The sequence below is a fragment of the Falco cherrug genome, chromosome 2, assembly GCF_023634085.1.
Source record: "Falco cherrug isolate bFalChe1 chromosome 2, bFalChe1.pri, whole genome shotgun sequence".
Taxonomy (NCBI): domain Eukaryota; kingdom Metazoa; phylum Chordata; class Aves; order Falconiformes; family Falconidae; genus Falco; species Falco cherrug.
Genome location: NC_073698.1, coordinates 66217475 through 66235160, shown reverse-complemented (window position 1 = coordinate 66235160; position 17686 = coordinate 66217475). Strand labels below are relative to the sequence as shown.

Here is a 17686-nt window from a genome sequence, read left to right as displayed (position 1 = left end):
CACTTCATTAGATATTACAAAAAAATAGAAATAAGCACTGAAAATGTGCTTTTCTCTCAGCCACTGGTACACCAACCTCTTCACACAGCTCTGTAGCACTCCCGAGGTGGAGGGGCTGACATGCACCAAACTGCCTTGCAGATGGTTTCTATAGATCAGCCTGTAGGTTGGTGCTTATGGAGCAGATGTTACCACGGGACAGCTATTTTTGGAGTTATTTTTGGAGCACATGCTTGGGGCCTTAGTCTGGAGAGCAGTGGTAGATGAGGGTGTGCAGGTAGTCTGAAGGGTTAAGGGTGTGTATAGGAGGGCAATGGAGAAATAGCTGATAGCAGGCGTGTCTGTCTGTCTGTCTGTCTGTCTGTGTGATGTGTGGGGGAAGTGTGTCCCAGAGCCAAGCAGCTGCTTCTGCCAGTACCAGGAAGGGTACCAGCTGCCTGCAGGGATACACAAGCACGCTGAACCATGGACAACCTCTTCCACAGCAGGGCAATCATTCAAGTTGCTGAGCACATGTTGCAAAATATCTCTTCACTACTGAGGGAACTGGTTGCATAGGTGTCCATAGCATCTTTGGCAGGGATGTGCCTCCAAAGGAGAGTTAGACAATGTTGCTTAAGCTGTTGGTTTAGCCAAAACACATTGAACTGCTTCTGGCCTTAGTTCTCTTTGATTTTTCCTGGCATCTGATTCTTCTTAATACCTTTTCTCTGTTACATTTTTGCCACACAAAATAGTTAAAAAAAAAAACAAACCACTCTGCAAATCTATACTCCTGCAGAAGGAGAGAAAATTGTTTCCTTCAGATCTAAAGCTGCCAGCCATCTGAAATGAAAACAGGTAATAGAAAGACCCAAACTGAGCACCACTTGTCATAGAAAGCCCTCCCTGGAGGCACTAGATCTCCTTCTTCCTTTGCCAGGAAGAAGTTCAACTCTTTAGACCTCTTTTCCCAAGACAGGTAGAAGCTACTTTGCCAGAGTCCACCAAAAGGGAAAGGAACTGACAGCACAGCTTTGTATTTCAGGCACTTCTGAGGTATTGATGGTAGTGTCAGCCCATGCTGTTATTTAACACTTCTCCGTAGCTGAGGCTTCATGTTCAGGTCCCTGCTTTGGGAAAAATGCCTCACAGGTGTACCCAGTCAACACTTCAGAGATGTATACTGATTTCTGTGTGAGCATAAAAAAAGGCTGGAACAGCTGCATGCCTGAAATGTCTCCTTTTCATCCATGCTTCTAAAAGTTTGTCCCAGTAGCTCCTGAGATGTGTTCTAACCACTGCCTACAACCCCCAGACTCTGCAGTGGTGAAGGATGTGGCTGCCCCTTTGCATCTTCCCTCATATGCCTGGAGATCATCAGCATCTTAATGTACATATACCTGGGCAGCACAACTTGAAGAGTCGCAGTCTTTGATGGGAAACTCTCCTTCTCCTGTCTGTTAGAGAGATGAGGGGACCTTTATAATTCCTTTTATAAAACCTTTATATTCCAGGCTCGGCATTTTAGCATATTATTAACATTTGTTAGTATATTGAAGTCGAAGTAAAAGCAGGAAGCAGTAAAGCTTTATCTATTTACACAGCTCATTTTGTCAGGAATATTTATAGTAGTTTGACCCATAATGTTAATATTACAGGGCCTGGGTGATCCCTTTGCATAAACAGGCAGCATGAAGTGATTGAATCAGTATCAGGCCCACTGACAGAGAGGTCATATCACATTGCCTTTCCACTTTTTTGTTGCATGACTTCCTAAAAAAACACATGATAGTGTTGCTTCTGAACCTGTTTGCTCCTTTGGACCAAAGTGTATAATTTCCTAATAATATTTATTAAATGCTATTACTTGCATACCTATTGTATACTAGTGTTCAGTTATAAACACCTCTATTACGTTCTGCCTTAGCCCAGCAGAGGTGAGTTTCCAGCCAAATTTTTTGAGAAAACAGTTTATGATATGATTCTTCTGGGGGAAAGAAGATCTCCACTCAAATTTATTGTCTTCTTGCACCAGCATTTCCTCTGTGTGCTGATTTTTACAACACACAGTAGCACCGACAACATGCGTATGTGATCTGGAAAGGCAATATTGTAGAGTCTGTAATTTTACTGATTATGTTCAGTTTTAAATTATGGGGTGGAGAACCTAATGTGCAATACCCTGGACTATACAGTTTATGCTCTGCAAATGAGGTATAAATGGCGCTCTGCTGGGCAACATTAACGCTTTTGCACAAGGATGAATTATTACAGAAGGCGTAAGAAAGTATGAACTGGCCTTCCAGTTATAAGCTATTATAATTTGGCTTCTCAGATGGGAAATAAAAAAGGGAAAATTAACACAGCAGGAAGAAATACTTTTTTTTTTTTTTTTTTTTTAATAGAAAGCTGGTGCTTTTTCGATTTGCATAGTTATCAATTCTGGAAATGGAAGAAAATGTGCTTTGATTATATTCAGGACTTTTTGTGTTTTCTTTCTGTAAGTGATCTAGCAAATAAGTGCTCTGATTGTAATGATCTTGAGGAAGGCAAATCCCAGAGAAGCATATGAATAGTGAATGCTGATCTGTGAAGGGATATTAATACAGAAAATCCAGTACTAACTATCACTCTTCTCTATGCAGAAAACATGGATGCCTCCGTGTAAACATCACACTTAAGAAAATCACCTTCAGTGCTGGGCACTGAATACTTGATTAATTACTGTATTACAAGCAATGCATTTTTTCATCATTTCTCCAGTAAATATTTCTGATTAAACAGAAATAGAATTGTAAAGGTTTTGCTATTAGTGCCTTTGTGAGCATAATGCACTGACATATAAACAAGTAAACAAAAAAAACCCCAAACTCTAAATGTATCCTGGATTGTTTAATGGTAAAAAAGACTTAATATTTCAACTAGGGGAGTCACTTGAAGCTAAACAGTGACATCTAAATGGGTAGCAAAACCAACATAAAGTTATAAAAATAGTCACAGGGCACATGAACAGTAGTGGAAGATTTTATCGTCTGTTTTGCTGAATCCTACAAATCTCAGGACTCTGCAATTGTGTTTCCTGTAGAAGCAAAAGCTAAAAATACAAAATCTTAAGTACTTCCTAATATAATTTCTTTATATAGAGACGGATGTGCATTCCTCTTATTTACTGAGGACAGAGATGATTTAGAGTCGCCACCACAAAGCATCTCCTCTGAGAGCTCTCCATGAGGCAAGAAGCAGGGGCTGCTCCAAAACTTCACTTCAGGATTGTCTTTGGCTTCTTACTCTCTACAAAATGTATAGGTAGCACTTCAGCGCAGCTGAGGGTGATTTCCTATTCAGGGTTTAAGTGGAAATTAGGCAGTAGCTATTGATCCACAGGGACTTGCATTGCACTGGTCTGAACTAGGGAAAAAACCCTTCTTTCATGTTATTCAGGTGATTCAAGTCAGCTGAGTTAACTATTTCCACGAGAGAAGCTGAGCCCTTTCACCACGTGATTAATTTCCTCTTCTATTTTGATGGAGCTTGTTGACTTTTATAACCTCATTTACAAAAGCAGGCAGCAACCACAACTTTCAGTTGACTTCAGCAAGAGCAACTAAGTATTAAGCTTTTCTAAAAAAAAAAAAAAATCAGGTAATTAGATCACAGTATGAGGACAGTTTATGTCTTGCCACCGGATTTTGCATGCAAAGGGAGGTGTCAAGCTGGGCTATATCATATTAGGCTGAGTTATCATATTCATTATTTCAGAGTAGATTTTTTGCTTCTTTGCTTTAAAGGGCCAATCAACCTATGAAATTTTGTAGGCATCCAGAGAAGCTGATAATTAGTGAAATATAAGTAAATAAGTAATTTTCTACCAAGGCTGCATTTAGAAAAATTATTTCTTCAGAAAACTTGGCAAACTATAGTGGATTATTTTCTTTCCTTCTTTCCTCTCCTCCTAGTTCCACCTGGTGTTTCTGCGTGGTATTGTTTTCCTTAGCTACCTTCAATGTTAAATAATTCATAAGTTATATCTATGGTGCTAGATACTTATGGGCCTCCCTTCAAACCAATTTTCTCTGAATGTTTCAGACTGATTTTTTTTGGCTCACACTACTAGAAAATATGAGTTAGTCCACAGAAGTGCCTAACGTAGGGAATATGATGTATAAAGATCAGCATGAAGAGGACCAGGGCACAAGGTTCCTCGGGAGGGCGAATTGTGGCATGAAGTGGAAACCCTGGGCCGTTTCTTGAATCATATACTTCCAAGCTGATGGAAGACAGGTAACCATTTATGCTATTTTCTTTTATCTTGCATACTACATTAAATAAAACCCCAGCACTTCTTCATAAAGTGAATTTTGTTGTTTGCACCTTTCTAATATATGCCTATTGACAATGCAGTGTTCACATGCTGGAACTGTTATTACTAGGCACTTACAGAATACAAGTGCTATAGTTTTTTTCTAGAGATGAGTAATTTCTGAGTTTTAAAGATATATATATATATATATTTATACAGGAGAATGATAAATACCATAGGAAGAAACTAAATATCATGTTTCCTATTCCTCTTTGCAGGCACTGGGGAAGCAGCGAAACTGAATGATGGAGGGGAAGAGCTATAGCTGCAATGAGTGAAATTTTGAAAGTTCCTCTGTACAGCATGTTTCTCTAGAGACCTGGCTGTCTCCTCCTCTTCCTCAACATGACATTAAAGTTGATAAACCGCAAAACTGGTTTTGGTCACATCAAGTCAGCCATTGGAGGCAGAAGAAGAAAATACTAAGCCATGCCTGCTGTCCTTCCAAGAAATAAGTGCTGTACAAATAATTTTAGCCTGGCATTGAAGGCTTGATTCTAGAAATCAAGTCCTTGCAGGATGCTCAAATGCTGCCTACAAATGAAACGTCGAAAGATCTCTTCCTATGTAACAAACCACACTATAATGCCGGTGAGCATGCCCTTATGAGAGTAGAACTTACCTCTTCATTTATTATTCATGAACACATTATAGTGTCTTCAGAAATATATTCTGCAGCAGGTAATCTAGCAGGGAAAACATAAAATGCATATGTCCAATTATAAGAGACCTTGTAAAGATCTTGTAGCAATGTACTTCCTTAGCACTGGCAAAGTACTGTGTTATAGATTAAAACAACACAAACATATTACAGTTTGTATAGTGTTTCACTTTTATTGGATGTATGTTGCTAAGAAACAAAATTGAAATGTCTCTTTTGAACCTGAAGCCTCTTGGGAGCGTGGTATTGCATATGTAGTAAATGTTTTTCACTTTAGGAAGGATTAAACTGTAGGCCAGGAGCAGCAGGGAGGGTTCATTAGTATTGCATGTTTTCCAGTCTACTACCAATGAACCTAACTATTACAGTAGTAAAAGCTATGTAAGGAGCTTCAGTTTGTTCTGGGATGAAGTGTTGACAGCTGCTTGTTTGAATATTAATAAAGTCTATTGAGTTATTCCCTGCCTGTATTGTTTGTAGCCTGAAACTGTGAAGACTTCTCTGCCTATTGCATCTTTATGTTTCTAAGTACATGCCTGTCTGCAGAGATGGTACCCATTTTGTTCCTAAAGATGGTACGCCTCGTTATAGAGAAAATTACAACCTTGTGCTCCATTAAACATTTATTTTGGCAGCATTGTTGGTTGCTGTTTTCCCTCTTCAATTTAAAGAAGTCAATGCTGATTGAAAGAACATGTGTTCTCTCTTACATATGGTAATTAATCTTCATTCTTCCAAACTTACAAATAAGTCAGTTGTTCCTGAACCGCATGCAAGAAAAGAAAAGTTAATTCTCCTTTTTTTAAGAAAAGACATTTACTAAATCAAAAGTGTGATACAGAAGTGAAGAATTTTACAGTGCACAGTATTTTTTCATCTTTTAGCTGCAGATGGCTTGTTGATTTGACCGTGCATTGATTAACCAATGGCCTAGCAGCAGTTTCTGCTGGCTGGGTGTGCCGGTTAAAGTTTGAGGAAAACACTGAAAACACAATGGTTCAGGTCCTGCTGGGGTGGGGTGAGACCTGGAGTTTTCCCTTGGAGAGGTGAGAACCAGCCCCCGGGGCACGACTGCTGCCCCAGGGACACAGGCACAACCCCTGTGCCTATGCAGTACTGGGCAGATATCAGCAAGATGGGCCTCTGGGGAAAAAAACGGGGCTCCAGGGAAATCAGTTTTCTTGGCTAGCTGCTGTAAGTTGAGTAATTGAGTAACCCTGACTAAAACTGGAAATATTAACCATCCCCAGCTGAACACAGTCCAGCCTCTATGAGGGCACACAGATCTCAGAAATTCAGCTATCAAGTGTAAGTTTACTGGCAACTGGGCCTTTAAAAACAACTACAACACAAGAAGATTAAACAGCTAATTTTGAATTCTTAAAAACCCTTGCAATTAGAAATTTATAGATTAACCACAGCAATCTCTTCTTATTCCCTGCGATGGATTTCTCCAAAACAACAGGATGGACATTTCATTAGTGGTAGGACAGCGATGAAATAGTTTGTCTTCTCACAGTTTTGCAGAATGTTATTGCAGGAATAACTACAATGCCGTGCCGGGGCCTCTGCTAGCGGGGTGGCCTTACTGCAATGGTGCAGCTGTGCCAGCCACGCCGCAGGCTCCCTGCAGCCGTCGTGTATCTGCAGTCTCGGTGAAGTACCTCAAGAGGAGTGTTAAAGGAAAAATTTGCACAGGCGTGGGTACCACTAGGTTTGCTTTAATCACAACTGAGAGCTGGGCCACCGTATCAGTGAGTGGTGGGTTGACCCTGGCTGGATGCCAGGTGCCCATCAAAGCTGCTCTGTCACTGTCCTCAGCTGGGCTGGGGAGAGATAACAAAAAGCTCGTGGGCCCAGATAAGGGCAGGGAGATCACTCAGCAGGGCAAAACAGATGCAACTTGGGGAAATTAGTTTAATTTATTACCAGTCAAATCAGAGTAGGGTAATGAGCAATAAATATCAAAACTTAAAAGCACCTTCCCCCTGACCCCTCCCTTTTCCCGGGGGGGGCTGGGGGGTCCCTCAGGCGGTCCCTGCCGCTCCTGCCCCCCGGGGGAGGCTCCCCACACTCTGCCCTGCTCCAGCCCGGGGTCCCTCCCCCGGGAGCGGCTCCTCCGCGACCTTCCCCCGCGGGAGCCCTTCCCCCGGGCTGCAGCTCTTCACGCACCGCCCCGGCCGGGCCCCCCCGCGGTGCCGCCCTTCAGGCCCAGCCGGCTCCAGCCCGGGCCCCCCGCGGGGTCACAGGCCCCGAACCCGCCCCGGCCCGGGCTCCCCCCCGCGGGGCCACAGGCCCTGCCAGGAGCCGCTCCGGCCGGGCTGCCCGCGGGTCGCAGCCTCCCTCGGGCACCCCCTGCCCCGGCCTGGGGTCCCCCGCGGGCTGCGGGGGGGGATCTGCTCCCCCGTTCGCCGCCATGGGCCGGGGGCACGGCCTGCCCCAGCGGGGGCTTCGCCAGGGGCTGCCGGGGCATCTCTGCTGGGCGCCTGGAGCCCCCCCTGCCCCTCCTGCCCGGCCGGGGGGCTGCAGGGTGCTGCGCTCACACCTCCTCGCCCCTCTCTTCTGCAATTGTTCTGCAGATTCCTCCACACCCCCCACCACCCCCATCCTTCTTAAATACGTCATCCCAGAGGCGCTGCCACCGTTGCTGATGGGCTGGGCCTTGGCCGGTGTCAGGTCCATCTTGGGGCCGGCTGGCATCGGCTCCCTCAGACACCAGGGAAGCTTCTGGCAGCTTCTCACAGCAGCTTCTTACTACCCCTGTAGTCCCCCTGCTACCAAAATGCGATGCAAACCCAGTACAGAGACTTTGTCAGATGCCCTCAAAGATGCTGTTAATTTTACGTGTGAATTAGTGGGAAGAAATCAACAAACTGGCAAAAGTATTTTGATAAATAAGGTAAATGAATTCGCCACTAACAGAAGTATCTTTCCTTCAACTTTTAAGAAAATGTCTGTGTGGCCAAGTGAAGAAAATTTAATCAAATTTATGATCTATGAAGAAGAGAAAAAAATGGAATGTATATTTCTTTATCTTACAGCACTGTAACAGACTACTAGAGAGGACAAGGAACTACAGTTCACTATAGTCATGACCTGAAAAAGTTCCTCAGTACTAGAATAATCTTCTTCAGCCTTTGATGCCATCAAGCTAATTCCTGCAAAGATTAAAAATTCCTTGCATCATTTATGTCAAATTTACTGCAAAGAAGGTAGGCTCATAAATGTTTGAAGTGATTTCTCAGCCCTTTCAAAAGAAAAAAAAAATTAGTTGTAGTAGAAGCTGAAGTTTTAATTTTATAAAAGCCCAAGATGCATCTTGAAAGCCACGCAGAAGGAATGCTGTATAATCACATGGGAAGGACAATGCCTTGCTAGGAGGGCTGGATGTGTAGTGAGAGCTGCACACAGACAATGCCTGCCTGGCTCCATCCATGTCATTAAAAACCCCAAACTACAAGGAATGTGATAAAACTAGTTGAAAAACCGTAGTGGTTTGATAGGCTGCCATACTGAGACTGGCAATGGACACCACATATTCCCAGAGGAAGTGCCGTTTTAATTCACAAGTTTATTGAAACAAAATCACAATACAATACAATCATTTTCCTTATGTATAGACTTTAAACATTTATCTCTCACTTCTATGATCAAAAGTATTTTCTTTTTTCTTTTTCTTTTTCTTTTTTTTTTTTTCCAGGGTTATTTTTTGTCTGGATGAGTCTCATGGAGACACACTGACTATACAGGGAAGGTGCAAGGGAGGGGACAAAAGAGCGAGGCAGGGCTGTTGGGGAAGATAAGTCAGGGCAGCTGCAGAGCCTGCCTGAACATCTGCTGCCATTACACTGCACTCTTAAACACACATCTTTCTGACCTGTGGCCAACACAGCCAGCATGTGTGTATGGAGAGAGCAGAGGTATATGGATGTCTTTTCTTTCTGGATTTCAATGTTGTAGTTAAACAGAAAGGGACTAAAGATTTTCTTTACAGTGTCAAAATACTGTCAAGAGGAATTTAAGTAATATGTCCTCCTTAACCAGTCTTCCATGTTGGCATTGAAAAAAATCCACGTTCCAAAGAAATGGATTTACTATGACTGTCTTACATGAGGCATCCCAGATACGATCTCCAGATCTTGATGCAAGGGTACGCTGTCACACATAGGTTGCCAGGACAGGCATTTTAACAGCCAACGTACTTTGGGGAGGGTGACCCTGCTGTAGCTTCCATAAGGATTTTCAGCCATTGATTCTGTACAAGCTGTCTCTTGACAGGCAACAGAGTTGTTTCCCTCTCCATGTGTAAGAAAAAGCTTTTCTGCAGAGCTATTGGTGGGCTTCTGCAGTGGAGAGGGATGTATATGTAGACAGATACATAAATCTTGGTCAAAAATCTCATCTCCATCAAATCAAAGGAGCAGATAGAAGATGCCATCATCAAATCAAAATTGTCTGTTTTGGAGAAGTATTATCATGGTCTGAAATCAGTTTGTTATTTTTTGCTAGTTATACTAGACTGTTTAGGTCCAATAAAAGGGAGAAAAGGCAGAGCTGACAAGTCCCCCTCCTTGCTTCTGCTTAGTATTAATATAACTCACTTCAGAAGTCCAAGAATGCCTTATTTTTTTTTTAATCTAAATGTAAATAAAGCAAGCAATGTAAGCATAACTGAATGATCATTTAAACATATAGCAAAAATGCGATAGTAAAAATGGACTGCTGTGCATTCCACTGCAAGTTTAATTACATTGACTCATTCTAAAATAATAATGCCTACCATTCTTATAATGCTTTCCAGGTTTGGGAAGAATCATACAAATAAGAGCTACTCATTGTTTAGTAGGCAAATGTTCCCTAGCTGTGCAAACTGAATAGTTACTGTGCAGTAGACACTTATAAGCAGACCAAGCATACAAACAAAGACTGAGAATAATTTCTGTATAATCAAATCCGATGTGGTAGAAGACTGCAAAATAGGTAGCTATTTTCAAGAGCAGCATGCAAATGTATGAAGGTAAAGCTGAAGGTGTAACATCCATGTGCTGTCCCCAGAAAACCAACGTAGACACAGCTACAGACAGCAAGAACTGTCCGTTTCTCCTGTTCTGAACTGAACAGCAAGAAAGATCATGCAGGGAAAAGAACCAGGAAAGCAGAACAGGCTTTTTTCTATTTTTAACTGAGACACTAAGCAACACCTAGTGAGTTATTATAATTTAAGGACAACTACAAATGAAGCCTTGGAGTGCTTCAATGTCACTTTACTCTCCTGCAATAGTATTTTGCTTCTTTGAGTCGCTTCTTGTCTCCAGGTACTCTTCAAAGTTAATGCATCAAGAAGGGTTTGTTTCATCCACATGGGAGTGAAGACACTTCCACAGCCTGAAACAGCAGTTGCTTATCAGCTATCTCCTCACATTCACCAAGAGACGTGCGGCAAAACGTGCAGCTCTATCCTGGTGTGTACAACAGCACCTCTGCTTAAGAACCATGTTAATCACATTACTTAATTAGTTCACAAATAATCACTTCACACGTATAATCTGAAGTGAGATGTTTTGGCAGCTGAGACAGGGAAATTAATAAAATCTACTTTTCTTTAAAGTAAATAAAAAACTGTTACAACTTCTGTGTCTCTTTCCATTCCTTTCTGTTTTTATCTCGGGCTTCTGAACATTTCATCTTTTTTCTGTTTCCAAACTTAATAATCTGAGTATTTAATTTCTTAATATTTAATGTAGTATTTCCCATGGTCTCTTTGGCAAGAAGAGAAAGTGTGTGTGATGACTTTTTTTTTCTTATCCTTTTATTTCCTTCAGGCCTGGCCTAACTCTCATTTAGGCTCAGGCACAGGGAAGCACAAAAACACATGCTAAACTTTTAACTGTGAAAATGCTTCTTTTTTCATCAAAGACTTTTCAAACACTCAGGAGGTGGTTTTTCTAGTTGAAGCCCAACTCGCAAGTCTCTCCCTCCTTTTCATAGAAGTGTGCTTTTACTTGTCTCTAGTCCCTTGTGTAACCTTGTGTTAATCTTTCCCTCTTTTCATCCTTGCTTCCCTTCCTTTTTCCTCATCTCTTTTTCTTCTTGTGTCCCCTTTCCCCCGTCTTTGCCTGGTTCTCCATTTCCTCCATCCTCCTCAACGTCCCTCAGCAACTCCCTCCCTCGAACACGCTCCTCCAGGGTGATTTGAGAGCTCCCTTGCCTCCTCCCCTTTGCAGGGTTCTGATGTAGCTTTGCTTCTGCTTCTCCATGATGGCAACCAGCTTGTGTCCAAGAGGGTGCTTTACAGGTGGGTTACAGCAGTCTCTCATTTTAAGCACGTCAGCAATTTCTTCTATTGAAAAAGAAAATATTTGCACATTGCACCTTTTTAAAGCTGTCCCAATAACAAGGAATCCTCTCATCATCTTTGGCTGTTGGTTCTCCAGAGTGTTTTTCCTGGATTGAGGATTGGGCAGCTCTGGGAGACCTGGTGACAGGTTGGTTTGGCTGCAAGCCCTGGAGCAACCAGAAGGAAGATGTATGAAAAGAGTCCCTGGAGGTACACTGGTGTGTAACAAAGCGCTTTTGGCTTTTATGTTTTGACAGCAATATTTAAGTTTTCATCTCTGGAGGAAGCAGTTGGAGGTGCTGAAACGATTATGCATTTCGTTACAGATTTTCCAGCACTTCCCCCTCCTTGCTGAAGCAATGGCTTTTATCCTTAAAGGTTCTCCATTACTCTTTTTTCTTAAATTAACAGTTTTACTCCAGAGAAAGCCCAAGTCCTTGATACTGTATTTCACATTTCTCCAGGCATCAGTATTATTTATAGTTTAAAACTGTTGAGTTTGGTATTTCTTTCTGCAAGGACATAGGTTAGATTACTGGACATTACTCAGCAACAAATAATGATCTGAGCGCTGTATCAGGCGCTTTTTAGCTTTACACTTACACCTTCTCCTCTAGAGTAAGACAAGAGCAGCAAGAGATTCATGGCTTTCTGCAGACCACAATTTAGTAAATTTTACTATACAGTATTTCGATTACCCTTATCACAACAGGGTCATCTCGCTGTATACATCAGAAGTTAACTGTAGAGTCATAAAGCTGACAGAAAGATTTTTCTGCAGCCTTCCTGACACAGCTCTCACAAAAAGTCAATTTTAAAAGTGTCACTTGAGAGAGCAATAGAAGGGCTTCTGCAAGCGCTTGGATTGCAGTCCCGGAATCCAGAAGCTCCCTGTTACAGCAGAAGCACAGGTAGAGGGGAAAGCTTGGGCTAGGGGTTTGGCCAGAGGTGAAAATTCCCTTTGGCAAGATTACGACATATTTCAGTTGTAGTTTCCGCCTTAAGTAGGCCCTTTAATGGTACTAGCGGTTGAACATTAGTCAAAAAGGGGTTTTTCAAAAGATACAGTAATCTGAAGAATGGGGCTTCTCCTGTGGCTTCTCTGAGGGGCAGCCCTGTTAATACGGCATACGTGCAAGTGGCCGCACCTGATTTTTTAAAACCCCCTGTGGTGAGTATACACCACGGATGTGTAACTGCAGATTGCCAGGATCTCGCTTCTCCCAGCAGCGCCTGAGCACCCGTTCACACGGAGTCCCGGCACCGTCCCGCTGCTGCATCTGGGACGCGGGCACTGGGGGGAGACCGGACAGGGCAGGGGCACAGGACACCGGGCGGGGACACGGGGCGCGACGCTCCCTCTTACTGTCACCTTTGCAGCCCCCACAGGGCTTGGGCACGACACGATAACGATCAAAACACGATTATATGGGGACGCGCTGAAGCTCGCGGGCTGCGGGGGCGTAATGCACCGGGGCTGCCCGCTGCGCCCCGCCGCGCCCGCCAGGGGGCGCCGCGCCGCCAGGGATGGCGGGGCCGGACGGCGGCGCGGACCCCGGCCCCGGCGCCGGCCCACGGGGCAGGCGCTGCTCCCCCGAGGGGGAGGCAGTGCCCACGGACCCCCCTCCCGACCGGCCGGCACCGCGACCCCCGCGGCCCTCGGGGCGCCCGGCCCGGGCTGCAGGGGCTCCCCCCCTCCCTGCCCGGGTGTCCTCGGCTTCCCCGAGGGGGGTCTCCTCCGCCTGCCCCCGGCAGCGTGAGGCCGCACTGCCCGTCCGGCAGCCTCCGCCTGGAGGAGGAGGAGGAGAAGGAGGAGAAGGAGGAGGAGGCGGTGGCGGAGGGAGCCGCGGCGGAGGAAGGCGGGCGGCGAGCCCTGCTGGGTCGGGTTACAGGGAGCCATGGAGCGGCGGCGAGGCGGCGGGGCGGGCGGGGACCGCCCGCGGGGCGGCCGCCGTGCCGCGGGCGCCCCCCCGGGGCTGCCCGTCGCTCCCCGCCCCGCGCGGAGGCGCGGCGGGCGGCTCGGTGGGCCGCGCCGGGCCCCGCCGCTGCTGCTGAGCCGCGCCGAGCCGAGCCGCGCCGCGCCGGGCGGCGGGAGGAGGCGCGGGCAGGCAGGTGCCCCGCTCCGCTCCGCTCCGCTGGCATCGCCGCTGCGCCGCGCGGCCGTGGGCAGCGCCGCCCAGGCAGCCCCCGAGGTCGCCGGGGTCCGCCGCCGGGGGCAGCCCCGCCGCCGCCTCCCCGTGCACCCCCGCCGCCCCGATGGCCCCCGCCGCGCCACCGCCGCCCCCCCCCCGCCGGCGGCGGCCGCGGCGGCCCTAGGGGCGTCGGGGCCCTGCGCTGCCCCGCGGAGGGGAGGCGGAGGCGGCGGCGGCGGGGCGGGGGCGGAGGCGGAGGCGAGGGGGCGGCGGAGCGGCGGCGGAGCGGCGGCGGAGCGGGAGCCGGCAGCGGCGGCGGCGATGGACGAGTCGTCGCTGCTGGACCTGCTGGAGTGCTCCGTGTGCCTGGAGCGGCTGGACACCACGGCCAAGGTGCTGCCGTGCCAGCACACCTTCTGCCGCCGCTGCCTGGAGAGCATCGTCAGCTCCCGCCACGAGCTGCGCTGCCCCGAGTGCCGCATCCTGGTGGGCTGCGGCGTGGACGAGCTGCCCGCCAACATCCTCCTCGTCCGCCTCCTGGACGGCATCCGACAGCGGCCCCGCGCCGCCGGGGGCGCCAGCGGCAGCCCCAGCGCCGCGGCCCCCGCGTACCCCCAGCCCGCCGCCGCCCCCAGCGCCGTCGCCGCCGCCGCCGCCTCGGCCGCCGCCAGCCTGCGGGAGCTGGCGGCCGCCAGCCGCAGCGCCCTGCTGGGAAAGGTGGGTGCCGGGCTGGGGGCGGGCGGGCCGGGGGAGCGCGGCCGGGCGTGTGCGCGTCCCCGCGGGGCGCCGCGCGGGCGCGGTTTGGCGGCGGGACGTCCCGCGGGGCGGCGGGGGCTGTCTGCCGGCGGGGCAGCGCGGCGGGGGCCTCTCCCCGCGCCCCCGGCCCGCGGTTGCGGTGCCCGCCCCGCGGTGCAGGGGTGGGAGGGAGGCAAGGGGGTGTCCTCGAAGTACTCCGGGCGGCGGGAGGGGCCGGGGCGGCGCGGGACCCCCCGGCGGGGGCTCGTACGAGCTGTCCGGCAGCCGCCGCCCCGACGGGCCCCGGAGCTGGACGCGGGTCCCGGAGTTAAGAACCACGAAGTGCCTCCAAAGCGCGTTTCTTCGGCTGCCGGCCGCTGCCGGGTGTCCGTCAGGTGCAGCAGGAGCTGGCTCCCGCTCCCGTGCTGCCTGCGGGGATAAGTCGCTAGAAACAGCTGGCCGGGCCGGTACCCCGCGCCGGCATCTCTCCCCCGAGCCCCCCTCTGCTGCCGGGCGCCGTGAAGGGTCCGCCCGGCTGCAGGACAGCCGGAACCGAGTGGGGCTGGGGACTGAAGTTTCCCTCCCCAAGGGAATGTAATTTCATTTTTGTCTATAAGGTGTGTGATTTATTGAAGGAGAGCACTGACGGCAGCGTATGCATTTGTTTATTTCAAAACGGTAATCGAGTGCCCGGTCTTGCTCCCTTTAAAATCTATGGCGAGGGTTTCATTGACTCAAAGGGGACAAGATCAATTCCTCCCGGTGTTCTACATCATTGTATAATCTGATATGATAAAATTTACTATGGGACCTCTTTAGGAGGCTTTGGAGTGGAGATGCTCTGAAGACTGTGAACTTCATCTTATGACTAATGTCACATATATACATATATATGTATAGTGGATATATTTAATTGTCTTTGATCTCTCATGGAATCTGCTTGAGCCTGTAGTTTAGTGTACAAGCTTTTGATTTGGAAAGGTCGATGCAGACATTCCTTGTGAAGTTGTATTGCTATAGTAAATGTTTCAATTAATTAATTTCCTTTTTTTTTTTTCCTGAGAAAAATGAATAGACCTGTACCGGCGTTTTGAAGTTTTGCCTACAGGAAATGATGGCAAATGCCATACATTGTTCCATAAAATTCAGTTTTGGAGTCTGAAGTGAAATGTGCTTGGCAATATTTCTGAAAGGGTAGATCCTTTATTACTGAGCTGTAGTCCTCAATGCTTTTCAGGTGTTTAATAACGATTTGTCAAATTTAGAGAAGGAAAAAAGGCAATGGGATTCTGTCCTCTGCTTTTTTGCTTGTTTGTTTTTCAACTAAAGTTAGTGTTACAGCTGTGTCATAGCAGACAACTCCTGTCATCTTGATTTTTAGCATTCTGAAAAGGGAAGTTTGCATTCATCAGATAGATTAAAATACAGTTTCCTCATGGTCTGGTTTCGTGTCCCAAAGAGTCTTACCTTACTGGAGGTAGGGTCTGCATGGAAGGCTTGTTGCACCTGCCGTGTTTGTGTTGCAGAGGCAGGGTCTTGCACCCTGACCAGGCTTTTGTGACTGTCCAGCATGAAGGCAATCTCTGGTTTTCATATATTTAAATCCTAGTCAAGCTGGGATGTTACAGGGGGTGGTGGGTGGTGTGGTGTGTGTGCATGTAAGGAAATGCTTGAGGAGGAAAGTTACTTGAGAGTAATTTTATACGTTAATGCAGATTTTAGAGAAGTTGAATTTTGATTATTTTACAATAAATTGGCAGGCTTTTGATAAGTCACTTCCCTATCTGTTATTGCAGATACCATATAGTAAACAAAACCACATCCCATTCTGTCATTTTCTGGCTTTGATTGTATAGCACTTTGGTGAGCATCTTCAGTTCTATCGTCTGCTTCTGTGTGGGTTTTTACCCAACTGAATTTGATAGAAAACAAAGTTACGCATGACCTGAGAATCACATGTCAGCTTTTATGTTTAACAACTGCAATTTTCCCCCCCTTGATAGGGCTAATGGGTGATTCTGGGGCAGTGGGTCTGCTGGGGCAGAGTGGGTCTGCGAAACTGTTTGCTTGGCCTTTTGACTCATGGCACAATTTTATCCTGGAAATCAATGCCATGCGCTTGATCCTTACAAGGTTCATTACAGTGAAAGAAAGTCTGAACTAATCTGCTTTTTAAAAAAGCAGCAGGGGAGAATAATCCTCCTTGGAGCTGCTGATACAGCTGATCGCTGAGCTATCCTGGAGACAAGAGTACAGAACCTCTCCCTGTACTAAACAATAGATGGTACAAACCAGTCTAGAATTAGGCTTTTTGAGGCTGGTACTGAAGAGCAGAATTGCATCCCTTTCAGTCTTTTGTTGGTCTTTGACAGCTTAGCTCCCTTGGAGAGAGCTTCAGCGATTCTTTATGAGACAATACATATATATATATATATGTGTGTATAATTTCAGAAAGTGCTGTAGATTTGCTGCCTGGGGCTTAAATGCAAATTACACTATTTTACTAATTAATACCTTTCATTTTATGTAATGTGGTATATAAAATGGGACATACCATTATGGGCTTTTTAGTTGGGAAGGAAACTGCTAATTGTGAAATGCAGTGGCAGAGAGCCAAGGTCACTTTTATCAGACTTCAGTCTTGCCCAGATCCTCGGACCGATATGTTAGAATCACACCAGGGATCTGTTTCTATGAGAATTTTAATTAACGTTAGAAGACACTGCAGGGCCAGCTTCTGTGTTGCTACTATGTCTGTGTTTTGCTTCTACACCTCATACTTCAGGTTGCATAGACAGTATTTTCTAAAATCAATGAATGTTGTTTATCACTTTGGCAAAACTTGTGGGGGGTGGGGGTGGTGTATTTCTTTATCTGGTCTTTGGTCCTTCTTTTCCCATAGTCTGTCGCAGACTTGGTCTATCCAGAGTGCTGAAACCCAGCGTGAGAGGATCTGGGGATGAACTGGCACTGGCACTGCTCCTAAAGGAGTACAAGGCCATTCTTCAGAAACATTTCTGAAATACTGTAGATGTTTTAAGATATGTGATATACATTTTCAGTATGAGAGAACTGGAAGTGGTGGTTACCTACTAACACATGCTTGAAAAATATCTGAGATTCTATTGATATATAGTGGTATGTGACCTTTAGTAAGCCAGTTAGGTGCCCAATGCCTCTATTTCAGGCTGTAAAAAAGCAATGGTCTGTTTCTAAATAGTATAGCATATTTGGGGATGTTCATGTTAAAGATGCTATGTGAATGCAGGGTATGGTATTAGACATTATAAAGAAAGGGGTCTGACTGCTGAAAGAGCGCACTGGAAGAACGAGGGAAAAGAAATCCAGCAACTGTTAGAGTAGCCCCCCAGGGGATAAAGCAGGAGGCTAAGAGTGGTTTATAATGGTAGGCGCATTACACACAAGGTTATAATTTATTGGCTCTTCTGTTTCCATTACCACTGTCAAACCGCTTGGGG

At 46.7% G+C, this 17686-nt stretch overlaps 1 protein-coding gene and 1 long non-coding RNA gene across 2 annotated transcripts in view; both read left to right on the top strand.

Moving 5' to 3' along the window:
- The first annotated feature begins 3173 nt into the window (after window positions 1-3173).
- LOC129735409 (uncharacterized) lies at window positions 3174-5463 on the top strand. The gene is made up of 2 exons (XR_008731001.1): window positions 3174-4263; window positions 4561-5463. It is a non-coding gene; the product is annotated as an uncharacterized LOC129735409 (long non-coding RNA).
- A 7887-nt stretch (window positions 5464-13350) lies between these two features.
- Window positions 13351-17686, top strand: part of SH3RF3 (SH3 domain containing ring finger 3) — a 258246-nt gene continuing 253910 nt past the window's right edge. The window contains exon 1 of the mRNA XM_055702859.1: window positions 13351-14189. Coding sequence (XP_055558834.1) covers window positions 13794-14189 — 396 coding nt within the window. The 5' untranslated portion in view covers window positions 13351-13793. The remainder of the gene's footprint in view (window positions 14190-17686) is intronic.